Here is a 16,207-nt window from a genome sequence, read left to right as displayed (position 1 = left end):
TGAGACTGAGAGCGTGTTGATGAAGGCAGACAAAGCAGAGATCAGGAGCCAACACTGTGTAGTTAGATCTTATTAACTGTACTCAGATGTGACTGGCTGGCCTGAAACTCTGTGTCTGGCTCTAGGCCAACCATCGGTGGAAAGTATTGTCTAGGGGAGAGAAAGCGCTTCAGGTCCTGCAATATAGACGTGAGTATCGCTGCTCTTCTTCCTCATCATCTTCACCAATAAATAGCCCGATCATAATGATTGTTACTTGGTTTAATTTGCTTGGATGTATGTGTGTTTTACAGGAGTGCCCTGCAGGCTCGCGGGATTTCCGGGAGATTCAGTGCTCTAACTTTGACAGCGTTCCATTCCGGGGGAAATTTTATACCTGGAAGCCGTACAGAGGGGGTGAGAGAGTAAACCTGTGGGGTGTGTGTGTGTGTGTGTGTGTGTGTGCCATGGGAGTGAGGATATTCTAGCTGGTCCTCACTTTTTGACACACCTTCAAATCTGTCTGTCAGTACAGTAATTGTGTAGATCTCTAAATACATCTAACAGGACAACCCAAGCACTGTAAACAACCACTTTATATGGAGGTAAAACTGCAAGTGAACACACCTGAAATATCACTAATAACCTACAACTACTGCACTACATAGGAAAACTGTGTCCACTCAGTGATTCAACCTGAATGTCTGTTTGTAAACTGTGATGGAAGTTTAAAGCTGACAGTTTGGGTGGTAACTGTACCGTTCACCTTGGTATTCTCTTTCGTTTAGGTTTTTCTAAACTGGAGGTTTGTGTGCGACTTGTATTAACATCCAATTGGTTGTGTGTCTTTCTCCTTCCAGCTTGTAATTTCACTGAACAGGTGGTTCTGGTAAAACTATTAGTTTTTAGGTCAGGGGGATCTGATTACCTCAAAGCCTCATGGCTATACCAGCTACTAACAGGCCATCACATATTCTTTCATACCTCAAAAGAAAAATCAAGTGTAGAAGTTGATTTTAGACATGAAAATAGAGTAGGGAAATTAGGAGGAAAGACTAGAATATAAGTGAACATATGGATCTAGAAGTGAGGAGAAAGCTGCAGACTCCCTCCTGTCTGGTTTGCAGATGCAAGCTGCAGAGAGCCATGCATCCCACAATGCCTTGCAAGAATTCCTTGCTCCTGATGAGCGCTACACTGGACGCAAAAGATAAATTGTTTCAACGACATAACTGCCTTTAATCTAGACCTTAAATAACATAATGGTTTACAGAGGTAGCTGGCTAGCCAGTTCCAACTTTAGGCAACAAGTGCTCCTTTCATCAAGTCAGCTGATTTTACAATGGAAATCCCTTGCAGCTGTTAAAATAGGAGCAGTGCCATAGACTCTGCCCTGTGTTAAGGCCAGATCACACTGCCCAGCCTCTTCTCTGTCCTCTGCAGCTATATTTTTTTAACCTGTACATGGTGAAGCTTCTTCTGACAAAATACAAACACTGAGCTAGGATGTGCATGTAGATTAGCCATACTGGCGTTTGTCAGTCTTTCACAACTTAGCTGGTTCCAGACTTGTAGTGGTAGATACATAAATATCTTTGCATTTTGTTGGTTGTACAAAATAAGTTACTGTTACTTTGGGCTCAGGGAAGTTATGATGGGCAGTTTTCTCTAACATTTTTAACAGCTGCAGCCCCGGGTTAAGCTTCAATTTGATTATGGGACTCTAGACGCTGTCCTGCTATACCCGTTTAGATTGCTGTTTGTGTATGCTTGTATGTGTTTACTGAGGGAAAACATTAGTTTTGTGTCTGTTTGCATAAATTTGAGGGAAGCTAATCACATTCAGCTGCTTGTTCTGTAGTTGTCAGCACTGAGAAAGCTTTTCTTTGTGCACCCCTCTTTAGGATGTAACACATTCAGCAGAACTGAGACTTGCAACCAGTTACACATGCCAGTACAACATACAGTTAACTGTTTTGTATCACATGCTACATTGAATTGTGTCTGCGTGTCCAGGTGGGGTGAAGCCCTGCTCTCTCAACTGCCTGGCCGAGGGTTACAATTTCTACACAGAGCGTGCTCCAGCTGTGGTGGACGGCACACTCTGTAGAGATGACTCGCTGGATGTGTGTGTGAACGGGGAGTGTAAGGTGAGATAAGAATATTTTATATATGTCTTTGTTTCTATGCATCCATGCGATCTGCTGTATTGTATGTATGCTGCAGTTTCAGCTGAAGCAGCAGAATAGAAAATCAACACAAGACTGTCTTCAGCTGTGATGGCATTGTTTATACTCACTTTCTAGACCATGGACAGTCGCCACTGTCTAGTTTACACACAGACTGCAGGCCATCAACACAATCAGCTGCTGAACTGAAAAACTGTCTTAACTTTGGCAGAAGTCTTAGGTTCTCATTACCTATGCACTCTCTTAATCCTGGCTTTAATGGAAACAGAACATCTAGCTGTTGTACACTGTGATGAAATGGAGACCACCTGGAGTCCCAACACGTCCCTGGAGCCCATCTTGACACTCACATGGCTCATTTGTTAAGGGATTTTAAAGGATGAACTAATGGTGAAGCAAATAAGTAGAAGCTTTGCACATGGCGAAAAGGTTGTGAGGACAAATAAAACTGAACACCAACAGCTTGCTGTCTGCATGTTTGTAGAGCGCCATATGATTTTATTTTTCAGTCCTCTCTTTAATTGAAGTATTTTAGGTAGACTGATGAGCTGAGGGAGGCTGGAGATCCTGGGCTCCTCCAAAATAAGGATTTTGTTTACCCCTCTCTAGGCTTTCATCATCTCCTCTCCTCTGCTGTCCTGCTCTGTAGGAACTCAGTGACCCTGCAGCTCAGCTGTTAGTCTGTCTGCACTGCAGGCTGGCTTTCATTCACTGCAGTCTTACTCTCTCTCGCTCTCTTTTCCTTGCTGACTCCCTACAGCTCTGCATTCCTCCAATTTTCTTACCATGTCCCTTGGTTTTTCCTTCCCTCCCTCTTTCTTTCGGCTTTTCTCTTCAGTCCTCAGAGCGTCCTCTTCATCTCAGTTTTTTTTCTCATCTAACCTCTTGTGTACTTTATGCATGAAACTTAAAACATGCTGTGGACAAAACGCTCTTTTGTTTGCAGCTGGGTAACCCCCTGTACCAATTCTGTTAAGCCAAACACAAAGGTAGATTTATTCATGTTAGTCTTTGATGCTGAGTAATTTGTAGTGAAGATAGACCTGGGTATTATCTGCTAATTTAGTTATGTAGTTAGGAAAAAACAAATGTAAAGTAGGTGCATTTATGACAATTTTCCATTTTTATAAATGACAAAAATGGGGAAAACATTAAATAGGGCTTCAACTCACAATTTCATGAATATTTTCTGAATTAATAAATTAATTGTTTAAAATCAGAAAATGCACATTTTTACATTGCTCATTTTGTGCATGTGTTGTTGCCAAAGATATTCAAGTTAGAACAATAGAATATATGACAATGAACTCCTAACATTTGAGAAGTGTGACATGGCAATTTGTCTTGATGAATGAAGCAGTAAACGTTTTGTTGACTGACTAATAGTGAATAAAACTTTTTAGCTCTAAAATATCATTTTGATCCATTTCTATTACTCGCCAATACCCATGTTATAAAGTAGCCAGATAACCAAAGGAAGAATCACAATTTTAGCTCTGGTTTTAGTTTGAACTGGGATCTAATCAATGCAAAAGTAATAATAAACTGAAGTCTCATTATCCCTATCTACAATAAGCAACTGTCATATGAATATATGAGAGAGGGAGCAGTTGCCATTCATTTGCTGCACTTTTGTTTAGATTTGGTTCACTGTTAAAAGAGTTTGAGTAAAACCATCTGCTTCGCTCATCATGAAACTTATTTATGTCGACAGCTATGAATTTAGCAACCTAAGAGCATTATGACTACACGGGATCAGAAAACACATCTGGACTTACCATCTGATATTCCTATGTTTGGGAAAAGCAGTCTGGAAGACATTACACGTAATCCCTCAGCCCGGACACCTCTTGACTCACTGGCTGTGCCCTTTCACCCGTGACCCCGAGTAACCCCGCAGCTCACTCATTTCTTCCTTTCGCAGCACGTAGGCTGTGATCGCATCCTCGGCTCGGACGTTCGCGAGGACCGCTGCCGGATCTGCGGGGGTGACGGGAGCAGCTGTGTGTCTGTGGAAGGAGTCTTCAATGACTCGCTGCCTGAAGGAGGTACAGGAAACAAACTCTCAAGCACTTCTTTTACGCTCCCAGTCATCTCATTGATTAACTGGCAATTGACTAGCCGTGGTCAAGATGAATTCACGTTTTGACTTCAGCGCTGGAACTAGCTCCTCTCGTCTAAGAGTCACGTGAGGTTAACATTCAGCGTGAGAATCTATGCATCCTAGTTGTTCTTATGTCCAAAAAATGTGCAAATCCAGCCTTTGGATTTTGATACTTTGGATTGTGAATGCAGCTTGGAAAAGTGCCTTGGAAAGGAAACTACAGTAGGATACCCCAGGTATTCAAAATGTAACAGATGAATTATTTGTTCCCATGCTAAGTCTCCTCACAGCAGCAGACTGATGCTGTTATTTATTAGATAAAGTCAATAAAACCCCATGTAACTGCAAGAACAGTCATTTATATATTTTACAGCACTTGTTTTGGGTGTTGGGGTTTTCTGATCTATATACAGTTTGTTCAGCCCAGATTTAAAGTTGGCTTTACAGATCTTAACCATCACTGTGTTTACATCAAGCCATGTCGTCCAAAGTCAGTATATTTATTCCTTGCTAGTCCTTCAACATCCCACTAGAAAAGTATTAGCCTTGGAAAAATATCTACCCATCAAATAGGGTTTGTGTAGGGTTGTATTGAAGATATTTACCATGGTGCACACATCTCTACATAAAGATTACACTAATACTTTACAGAAAATAAATAAACAAATACAGTGAGGCGAGTCTATTCAGTCAGTATGGTCTCTAAAAGGACCAAGAAAAAACCTTGAAAACTCCCTAGAGCATAACAAAGCACACATAAATATACACATACAGTATATACATAAACTGTATATGCTTACATATACAGTATTTATCCTCCAGCCTCACAGGGATACATGGCAGACAGATTTAGGTGAGGTCTGACCAGTGCGGTTTGAGGTCCGGCTGCCATCGTGCCTATTCTGGGTTACATTTCTCCCCATGACACCAGTTTTAGAGTCTCTCTCCCAGCTGTTCACACTGCTCACCCCCTTCCAGGATCCTTCAAGAGGGGACACACCCTGAACAGGCAGCCATGCGCCGGACCACAGCGACCAGACCAATCTATCAAGCCCAGCTGGGGTCTCAGCCTCCGTCAGAAAATCTGACAGTATCACTGGCCCCAAATAATTCTGTTAGTAATGCTGATCTTGAAGCGTAGCTCGTTTAGTCGTGTTTTGAGATGTGTAAATGGAATCATATCATATCACACCCAGGGCGGAGGGCAGCAAAGCAAACACGAGTAAAACAATGTGCATGTCAGAAGAATACCCTTAGAAACCTTAAGTCAACTCTGATATTTTATGTAATTAAATAATGACATTATGCTTATGACACACAGGGATCAAGATAAACCATTGAGCCTACACTGTAAATTAAGAATAAAATGACATAGATGTTCTAATGGAGTTCCTTCCATCCCAGAAAAGTGAAAGATTAAGTTTAAACCTGCTGTGTTATTTGATTCTTGCTCTGTGGGCTCAGCTTAGATGCAGTAATGTCCCTTTAAGTGTCTTTCCATCTGTCCAGCTTGTAGCTCTGCTAGGTGGTGAGAGATTGCTGAAGTGTCGAGGGCCAGGGGATTATAGCTTCTTTGCTCTCTGTTTACCACACAGGTCCCCTGATTGTTACCCAAAGAACCTCACTCTTGAACTTTTTCTTTGTGTCTGTCTCAGAGGCCAGAAACCTCAAACCCCTCTAATCTTCCACACCTCCATCTAGAAACCCATAGCAGGGTCACTCCTGCCTCCCAAAGCTCCACAGAGAGGTCAAGCCTGTCCTTTCCTCTTGTGGTCAAACCACTGGAAGGAATTATCTTAACCCTCCATGTCTTACTTCTTTGTCCTATAGTGAGGCTCAAGTTATTTACAGGGCTGCAGTGGTTGGAGCAAAGCTGAGAAAAGCAGAGCGAGGCAGGGTGGAGGGGACATGAGTGTAAAAAGAAAAGGGGATGAAACCAAATGACATGGATGGAATGAAAAGGAGAGAGGAAAAGCCGGCTCTTGGCACAGTTCTCTAGCAGTTGAGGCCAGCTGCACAGGAATGCAGCTGGAATCTGAAGCCTCTGCTCAGTCCATCAGCATCTCACAGACCTAAGTGCTGCTTATGAGTCAATTCTCTGATCCCCTGTCAATAAACCTCCGCTCCTTTGCTTTTATTTTATCAATCTATCCATCCATGTATGTTTATGAGTTTATGTGGGTCTATATGTCTCTCAGGTTATGAAGAGGTGGTCAGAATTCCTAAAGGATCTGTGTTCATCCACATACATGAGCTCAACATCTCCCTCAACTACCTTGGTAAGATGATTCACTGAAGCTAATGTTTAGTATAACTTCCTGAAGCCTGTGACAGGGACCACAAAGCTGTTACTCTACTAACTAATAGGGTTATATAACCTTTTTATGCAATATTTGGCAGTAAGATGGGCTTGTTTGAATGCCTGAACTTTTACTGGAATACTCCCAACCTTTTAGGAAATTTGGCGCCTTAACAAGTGTTTGACAAGAAGAAGATCATAGCTGACGCATGATTCATTTGCGCTATTCAAGCTATGAAAAGCCTAAATGTCTTCTATGAAAAGGGTTTACCATGAGCAGCCAAGTTAGAAGGAGGGTTTACATCACCCTCCTTATTGTAGTTATGAGATATGAGGAATTTCTGACAGCTATGATATTTCCTGCTCAGTGAAAACAACTACATAAGTGTCTACAATCTGGTGGCAATGTGGCTGCAAAGCCTCATCGCAGTCAGTACCCTAAAAGTAAAATCCAGTAGATTCAGATGCGAAGTAACAGTTTCACCTGCTTCCAGCTTGAATGATGCACACCTGGTATTTACTAGCCTCTACATGCTCATGATGGCGGTTTTAAAGAAAAATCAAATGCTTTAAACTGTATGTCTCAGTCCTCTCTTGGAGTAATGTTCAGTGCTGACACAGAGTAATGTTTGTTCACTCTGTGTCAGCACTCAGGATACCTCATTAGATGATACTGCAAATGAATTAAGTGACATTATTGCATTCATTGGTTCCTTTTGCTGTCTTCCTTCAGTTTTCTTTCCCCTTCTCATGTGCTGCAGTGCTAAAGAGTAAAGGTGACCAGTACTTTATCAATGGGAAGCTGACTATTGACACGCCACGCAGATTTGATATTGCCAGCACCACCTTCCACTACAGGCGGCCCACCGATGGACCAGAAACTCTTGAAGCTCTAGGGCCAACAAACATAAGTCTTATTGTCATGGTATGAATGGACAGTGCTTTTTCAGACTTAAAATCCCCCTTCAAAAATATTCCCAAAAAGTTTCATAACTGTGTTGTGTTAAAGGTTTGGTCATATATATGTGTAGGTGCTGGTGAGGGAGGAGAACCCAGGGATCCACTACCGTTTCAACCCCCCAGTCAGTAGAGATCCTGTGGGCGGCTTCGCTTGGCACTACACCTCCTGGTCACGATGCTCGGCTCTCTGCGCTGGAGGTAGACCAGACGCACAACACACTAACGAACTGTTGTCATGTAGGAAGACACTGCATTGACTTAATTCCCTCAACAGTTACCCTAAACTTAAACTTACCCACTTCGTGTCTAACACCAAATCTAACACTTACATTAAGGAAATGCACGTAGCCTAAAATTGAATGGTTTACTCTATGGGGACAAGGTCTGAAGATTTATTCCTTTTAAGCACAGCCAGACCAGTCATTTCCCAGCTTCCAGTCTTGGTGCTAAGCTAACTAGCTTAGCTTCATAGATTTCATACAGATAAGTGGTATCAGTTTTGTCATCTAAGAAAGACAATTTCTCAAAATTCCTTTAAAGTTATAACAATAATTTGTTCATGAATCTTTGTGTTTAAAGTATTATGGTCCAGGATTTTTGTATATATTTAACAAAATAACACTCATTTTTGAAAAAACCCTTAAAAGTACAATATTAGAACAGGCCCGTGTGTTTATTGTGAATAAAGTGAAACTGAACAGAAGTGGACATTCCTACTCTTTTAATCTCCCTCTTTCTGTCTCGCTTTCACATGGACGTACAAACACACAGAAGCGCTAACACACATACAGTGGCCCATAAAAATACACAGTACAAATCCCTGCTGCAGACTAGCGCTGACCCAGAGAGGCCACCATGGGCCTAGAATGTTTGTGAAGTCCCTCTCGAGTCCAGAGGTATTGGTTTTCCTCTTTGACCTTTATTAGTTAATGATCCGTGTCCCTACATCTGTTAATAGTCCATTTTACCCCGCACAGAGTTCATAACAGTTAATATTGAGAATGAATTTGTATCATCAACAATGATGTCTTACTGACCTTTGATATTTCCCTCTTGTACATCTGTCTTGGGTGGTCTCACTCGTCAGGCGCGCAGAACCAGCAGGTGGTGTGCAAGAAGCAGGCGGATCATTCGGTCGTCAGCAACCACTTCTGTGAAAAGAAGAACAAACCCAAAGAGAAGAGAAGATCCTGCAACACTGAGCCATGCTCCCCAAAGTGAGTCATCTCTTAATGTGGAATGTGTTTCTTGATGACTCTGAACCTTTCCTGTGTGCATTTTATTGCTTCCCATTTATCATTTTAAGTTGCTGTACAGTGTACCATTGGTTTAGATTTTCTAGTGCCATGTCAGAGAAGGAGAAGCTTTGCTTTAAACTTTTTCTTTACTTCTACTTATTTTTTTTTTCTATAAATATCATGATAATATCGTTATCAAAGATCAAATCAATGATTTTTATTGTCAATTCAGGACATACAGAAAAATCGAAGTACTGTTTCTCTCTCACCTAATGTTGAATGCCCATACCATTTAAGAAACTAAAATAGAATAAAGTAGAATTATTGTGAATTCCTTTTCTGGCCATGATAATCAGGTAGTAAAAATCTGATATCCTTACAGCCCTAATGTAATGCATTAAAAATGAATGACTTACAAAAAGGGTTCATTCTGCCTCTAGCTGGTGGACAGGAGATTGGTCTGAGTGCAGCCGCAGCTGTAACAGCGGCCTGCAGACTCGGCAGGTTTTGTGTAAAAGGAGGATCTCTGTGACAGAGGAGAAAGTATTGGACGACTCCGCCTGCACTGCCCCACGCCCCTCACTCACGGAGCCCTGCCACAACCACAGCTGCCCCCCTGAATGGCTGGCCCTGGACTGGTCAGAGGTAGGCAGACATCATAGGTGTCCCATTGTGCATGTGTTCTGCATGCACTCCTGCAATGTTTTTATTCAATTCATAGTTGCAATTGAACCAGTGCTTGAGTTTCTTGCAGGATTCCTTTCAGATGAAGCAATAGTTTGTTTTCCAGATGAACATTACAAACCCAAAGATTTGCCAGGAGAAAGTAAGAGCACCTTAACCATGAAATACACAGTAGAGGCTTGAAGCAAATAAATGTTGTTTCAGTCATGACCTGTTACACTTGTCATTTGGGAATGTGGGTCAGGGGATTGACTCTGAGTCTGAGCAGTCTGAGGAAGATTTTCCTCCTCTTGTAGTAGCTGTAATTCAGTAAAACTACACTTTTAACATACATCATGTTGACTCTTAAGGCTAAACAGGCTAAGGTTGTTCTCCTCATATCTAAGCTTTGTTCTCACAGCTCAGGATGGATTGAAACTAAATTGAATGGTGTCAGAAGCGCTGCAGTGCCTTTTCTCTGGCATCTTCAGTCAGGAGAAGAGGTGTATGCAACTGATTCACAGTAACTAAGCGGGCTGTTGGCATTGTTTCTACTGCAGCTGCTGCCCTCTACTGAGTAGATCCAGAGGATTTCTTTTTGCATGCTTGTGACCGCAGTGACCCCCTGCTGCACCCTCCCAGTTCCTCCATCTCCCTGGCCTCCTGACAGTGTTTTCTGTTTTTTTTCTCCCTCTTTCATCATCTCCCACTTTGTCTACAGTGTACACCCAGCTGTGGCCCTGGCTACAGGCACCGTGTGGTGTTGTGTAAGAGCGGGGAGAGCGGTGACACGCTGCCAGAGTCCAGGTGCCCCAAACAGGGCCGTCCCACCTCCAGGGTACGCTGTAACCTGCAGCGCTGCCCTCCCCCTCAGTGGGTGACAGGTCCTTGGGGAGAGGTAAGTCAGGTTTTTGGGTTATTCTTGGTTCTGTTTGTGGTTATGGTGGGAATTTTGTTTTTACAAATCAGTGTCTGTTTTGTACAGTACTTAAATCCAATACCGGGTTCAAATGCTGTGTGTGTTTTTGTGCACCAGTGTTCTGCCAAGTGTGGTTTGGGTCAGGAGATGCGTTCAGTAAAATGTCTGACACACACCAGCCACCCATCCAGTGAGTGTTTGGACCATCAGCGGCCAGCAGCCACGCAGCAGTGCAAGAGCAAATGTGCCGTCAGTCTGCCCATCAGTACAGACAACCCTGAAGGTCAGAGGTCAAAATTTGTCAGCGTAGCCTCACATTTTATAGAAAACATTATGAAGAGTAACTGAATTAAATGGTCATGCTCAGATTAATATTTTGACTTTAAAAAGTTCATTTCTGAGTCATTCAGTAAATTATTATGAACTAATGTGATCAAATCAAATTCGATTCTACATTTTTTTTTGACTCAAAATATAGTAAAGGCAAAAGTCTACTCAGAAGTCTTTCTAAAAGATCTGCTATAAAAACATATTTCATGTTTGTCTCCCTTACAGAGTGTAAAGATGTGAACACTGTGGCTTACTGCCCCCTGGTGCTCAGGTTCAAGTTCTGCAGCCGGCCATATTTCAGACAAATGTGCTGCAAGACCTGCCAGGGACACTGACACCATGAAACTCACAGCATCCATCTCTGGGTACTGTCCACACTCACACAGTAAGCCTGAAACCCTCCCACTGAGCCTTGTAACAGCAGCCCTCGTGCTACCTCTCTCCGAGGAGTGTGAGATCTACCTGTGGACGCTGGCGGACCAACACCCGGTCCCAGAAGTGCTAAAAGGGACCTTTTGTTTTTCTCTGCCAGAGTTCAGACCAGGTGTCTCTTTCTGTGCCGAGCTCATACATTCTACTGGAGGGAGGGCTGCTGAAACCTGGAGAGGCAGCAGGAGAGAGAAACTTTCCCCCATCTTCTTGTAGGACGACTCCTCTCTCTCTGTCTCTCTGACCAAATCACTCCGTTGTAATATTTTGGTGCTACTATATATCATTTTGACTGTAGGACTGGTTGCAGTTCTCAGAGTTTGTCTTTGCTTCAGTGGCCTAACTTTCTTAAACCTGTATGTTAACAGGTGATATTTGTTTAGTTATGTTTTTTTTTATAAATCCACTTTGTAAAGAAAATGAGTTTCCTGACATATTTGCTCATGAAAAGGAATATCATATTATGAAATGAAAGATTTGTTTCTGTGTTATCTGCTAATTGTTACTTGACCACATTGTTTTCTGCTATTGCTTTGTTCCGTATCAACGTAATCAGCAAGTCCTCGCTGTTATTCGGCTAAAGAATGGGGAGACTCTGGTTTGCACACAGTGTCAGCAGTCAGAGGACTTGTGTATTTGTTGTGATTTGACTTGATGTCTCTGTGGACGCTGTACTGTAAATCTGTCACTGCATTGAACCTGCCATAGTCTTGCCATAGAGACGATGCCTTTAGCAATGCGAGCAAAGCCAGCACTGGCATTTTCACATTATAGGATGTTTTGTTTTGTGGCTGCAGACTTGAACATAAAGTCTTCACAAAGGAACATTAACAGCTTGGCTCAGTGTCAATACCTGAAAACCCTCAGTGCGAATGGCTATTGTTCACTCACTCGCCAGTGCTAGTAACTTTGCTGAAATTCAGTGAGACACAGCGAGTTGGCAGGAGCAGGCCCAGTGAGGAGGAGTGGAGACCTCAAAACCGCACTGCTTTCAAACAGCTTCTCATAGTCAGAGCATTAATCTGAGGATGGATTTACAAATGCATAAAATATCTGATTTCTTAGTGGCACAGACCTGGACATTTTTATAGCTGCTGAAACCACTCTGCTGTGAGATTTAAACACATCTCCCAGTGTGATCATATAGAAACTGCAACTGATTTTTTTCTTTCATTTTTTATTGGTTTTCAGTCTCTATCAACTTCTGAGGAGACCTTTGTGGTAAAAATATGGTGCTGACCTACAGGTTTTCCATTGAAAGCAGTTGCCGGAGAGTGGCGAGAGTGAACCAGGACAGTAAAGGGACGGAGAATGAGCTGAAACAGTGTAAGGCTCTGTGAAGGAGGGGAGCTGCAATTTTCAGGTGATCATTTTCTCTAGGTTCATCAATACAAGCTACACTTTCCACACTGCTACAGCATTTTCCCATTGTCAGGTGATTCATTATTATAAATATACGGATTATAGGTGCTTTAATGAATCATCACAGTGATGCTGCATTTTCAAACCAATCATCTAAAAATGACCAGCAGCACAGCACAGTGCCTAAATGATGCTTTAATGCAGATGTGTTTCCTCAAACTGGCCTTTCCTGTTTCACTCAGCTTTTTTCCTTCTTAAACAGTGGTGATCACGTGACACAGCAGATCACTGTTTCCCTGCTACTGAATTAGAAACATGTCACCCAACCCAAAGTTGTGAACTACAGATGTCATTCAGGAGTTTCACTGACACATTTTTAAACATGCAGTTTCAGCTGGTTCTTTGTCATGCATAGAGCATTTTTAGAAATGCTGAGACTCAGAGGCCTCAGGTCTGATGGCATCATGCAGTGTCAGCTGTGCTCTAGAGTCAGCAGTCTTTACACATTAATGATGAAAGCATCTGTGTCACATAATCTCACTGTAAACAGAGGAAGTTGCTCTATCTCTTTATATGCAGTCTGTGCTGTTTATGGGAATTAGCTGCAGTGGTTCTGTTTTTTTTTTTTTTCTTGTGGTGCTTTGGTTTGAATTGGTGCTGTTCACTGTTGTTGTCGTTTTTAGCAGTTGTGCCCTTAATTATTTAGAAACCAGTTTGAGCCTTTTGTAACAATACCAATCAGCAGAGCTGGCCTGGCATGTATGAGTGCAGCTGCTTAGGACCCCTCGCCCACCAGGGGGCGCTCCTGTGTCTGCTCATCTGTACGGTAAACATTGCTTTTAATTTTTTTTTTAACAAAAATTTTTGGGGGGCACAATATTTTAAGTTGCACATAATTTTAGACACATTTTCAGAAGTTATTTCAAAGGATAACTGTCAAATAATCTTGTTTCAGCATCTGATAGGCATGTTTCCTCTGTGCCTTCTATAATAAAGGTTCATTTCAGTAAATAAAAGGGACAGCGCCGATAATGTTTTTGTTTTTCACATGCTACTTATAACATGACATGTACTGTATGTTGTTCACTACTATAGAAGACAAATCCCTTTCTGCCCCATGTATGTTTTTTTAAAAGGATATTAAATTGACTCAAGATGGTGCATTGTTGATTTTAAGCCATTTGAGCTTTCTGTCCTTTTGGGGTACCACAAAGGTTTATGGTCTAAAGGAATATTTTGTCCAAAGCATTTCAGATCACATGGAACAAACACAAGAGAAACATACAGCACGTGTAATAGAATAATTGAAGAATTAATAAATAGCTCTATAAACTTACTGTGATAAAATGACATCTAAACTGTTATATACTGTTATATTATACTAGAAGTGCTCCAAATAATGTTGGATTAGATTAATGGTGTATAACACACTATAATATAACACAGCTGTTTTAATTTTGTCACTATGAAGACATGTTTTATTACCATGTTTCACTATAATCTGTTTATACACCGGCCTCCTTTTACTGTGTATCTTTTTACGACTATATTGTAGTTATATAAACTTATTAAATGTTTATATTCTGTTTATTGATGCTGTTTATTAATGACAAGGTACAAGAGACAAAAAGATGCTACATAACAAAACCACATAAAACTGTTGCACAAAGACACAAAATGACTACAAGGTAACACAAATGACTACAAATGATGCAAATTGTCCACAGAGAATGGCAAAACTGCACAACTGTATCCCATTAACCCATTCAAAGGTTTCTAAGCTGAATGTTTAGGACCAGAGCTACAGTATGTGGTTTCATTTGCTGTGCAGGTACCGGAAAACATTCTCACTCCAAATCTGATAAAACACAGCAAAAACAACCCAGTTAGACACCTTCGCAGGCACACATCCACTCCTGTCAGCACGGTGTACACTCTGTGTGAACCCGAATCAGTTATTATAGGTGTTGAAAGCAGCAGTCGCTCTGAGGATACAGGCACACTATGAAGTAACCACAGCCTGGGTGGAGCCAGCAACTGAAACACCATCATTTGGCAACAGATTGAAGATAATTATCACCTTTAAATTGTTGCTGCCATCAACACTTGTCTCCTGTGAGCAACATGAATTGGATAGACTAATTGTGCTGTCAACCTTTGGATCTGCTGACACAAATGGGTTGGTTCATCATCTGATGACGCTAAATATGACAGAAGTTCAGAAGTAACTTTACGTGATGAGTATGTGCATCTCTGTGTGTGTGTGTGTGTGTGTGTGTGTGTGGGGGGGTTATATCTTAGACTACTTCTTGTTTCACACAACAACTGTGGGAGTATGAGGAAGTAAGTTCTGAATGTTGCAGTGGATGTCTTGTAGGTTTTTGGCTCTGTCTGTCCTTCTGTGTGATGGCTGCAGTCTGAAGACCTGTGGATTTTATTGACACGCTCTCTCTGGACAGTGGACACCTGAGGAGGGGAGAGGCCTGAGGGAACAATGGTACGGTACCACCTTTTATTTTTGCTCCAAACCACTCTAACTGGTGTGTACACTCTTTAAAGTGAGGCTAGTGCACCTCTTTCACTTGCCTGCTGATGTTTTTGCAATCACACAGATCTTATAAATTTGAATTTGGATGTTTTCTGGTAAAACCGGCTTTTTAAAGGCAGTTTTCTGGTTGCATGATGAACTTAATTTTATCCTTACCAACAAAAGGAGGGGTTTTTTGTGCTTTAATGTCAGTTTTCAGTTGATAAGGGGTATGATTGCATGTTTCAAAAGCCATCACTTCAGGGAAATTCTGCTTCTTCACAGCAACACCACAGTGAGTTTCCCCTTTTTGAGGACATGTCCTTTTATTGAGTCTAGCTCAAAGGAGCAAAATACCTTGATTACATTGTTGTTTACTTTGACTTGTGAGCACATTTTTGATAAAAATGAAGATTTGGACTCATGTCAAGCAGAAAACACAGATGTACTGTGTATCCAGTACATGGATATAAAATATGGTGTTCATGCTAAAATAACCAGAAAATGTGCATGATCTTGATCATACCTTGAGTATATTGACAGGTACTATAAAGACAAGTGTATTAGATTCATCTGACAAAGTGTTTTCCTCTCGGGGGGCTAACAAAGTGAGCTGTGAGCAGTTGCAGGAAGAGAGCCGGTAGCTGTATAAAGAGGGTTTCACAAGAAGCAGTGATGAGGTGTGACAGGGGGAAGTGGACTACAAGAGAGGCCTGTAGTTTCTGTCACAACACTTCCTCCTCACGCTCAGAGCACTCTCCACACATCTAAAATTACACAGGGACCTGTCCTTATTGTTTCAGTCTTAACATCAGTGAAATGTATTTACAATCAATAAAAACTGTTTAAATAGGCTGATTTGGAGTGAAGGTCTCCAAAATGTACAGAGAAGTCTGACTCTGGTGGTGTAAAAATCTAAAATATGCCAGTGTTTTCAGTCCAATCTTAAACACTTGTTTTTAAACATTAGTCTCAAAATCACCCTAATCATGTGGCTGTTATTCCTTCAAAATAAGAGTCACAAGTGAGATGCAGGCAAAGGTGTAGTCAAAGAAAGGCCAAAAGAGGCTATAAATGTGACTGACACGCTAACAATGAAGTTACAGACAGTTTCTGGCAGAAATAACTGCTGTTAAAGAAGCAGTTAATTCACTTTCTTTGTTTAACACTGTGCAATGTGAAGAGTTGGGGATTTAGTGATCTCTGGC

The 16,207-nt window shown here is 41.5% G+C and overlaps 2 protein-coding genes across 2 annotated transcripts in view; both read left to right on the top strand.

The window, feature by feature from the left end:
* adamts10 (ADAM metallopeptidase with thrombospondin type 1 motif, 10) overlaps positions 1-11,040 on the top strand; it is a 34,204-nt gene extending 23,164 nt beyond the window's left edge. Inside the window, exons 15-26 of the mRNA XM_020602811.1 lie at positions 126-189; positions 294-396; positions 1,996-2,129; positions 4,093-4,216; positions 6,471-6,551; positions 7,333-7,496; positions 7,603-7,729; positions 8,619-8,748; positions 9,210-9,414; positions 10,154-10,330; positions 10,469-10,634; positions 10,907-11,040. Coding sequence (XP_020458467.1) covers positions 126-189; positions 294-396; positions 1,996-2,129; positions 4,093-4,216; positions 6,471-6,551; positions 7,333-7,496; positions 7,603-7,729; positions 8,619-8,748; positions 9,210-9,414; positions 10,154-10,330; positions 10,469-10,634; positions 10,907-11,016 — 1,585 coding nt within the window. The 3' untranslated portion in view covers positions 11,017-11,040. The remainder of the gene's footprint in view (positions 1-125; positions 190-293; positions 397-1,995; positions 2,130-4,092; positions 4,217-6,470; positions 6,552-7,332; positions 7,497-7,602; positions 7,730-8,618; positions 8,749-9,209; positions 9,415-10,153; positions 10,331-10,468; positions 10,635-10,906) is intronic.
* A 2,185-nt stretch (positions 11,041-13,225) lies between these two features.
* Positions 13,226-16,207, top strand: part of myo1f (myosin IF) — a 19,247-nt gene continuing 16,265 nt past the window's right edge. The window contains exons 1-2 of the mRNA XM_020602730.1: positions 13,226-13,298; positions 14,850-14,969. Coding sequence (XP_020458386.1) covers positions 14,967-14,969 — 3 coding nt within the window. The 5' untranslated portion in view covers positions 13,226-13,298; positions 14,850-14,966. The remainder of the gene's footprint in view (positions 13,299-14,849; positions 14,970-16,207) is intronic.

Source organism: Monopterus albus, unplaced genomic scaffold (genome assembly GCF_001952655.1).
Source record: "Monopterus albus unplaced genomic scaffold, M_albus_1.0 scaffold58.1, whole genome shotgun sequence".
NCBI classification, from domain to species: domain Eukaryota; kingdom Metazoa; phylum Chordata; class Actinopteri; order Synbranchiformes; family Synbranchidae; genus Monopterus; species Monopterus albus.
The sequence above is the reverse complement of the archived record's forward strand: the minus strand, read 5'-3'. Positions and strand labels throughout refer to the sequence as shown.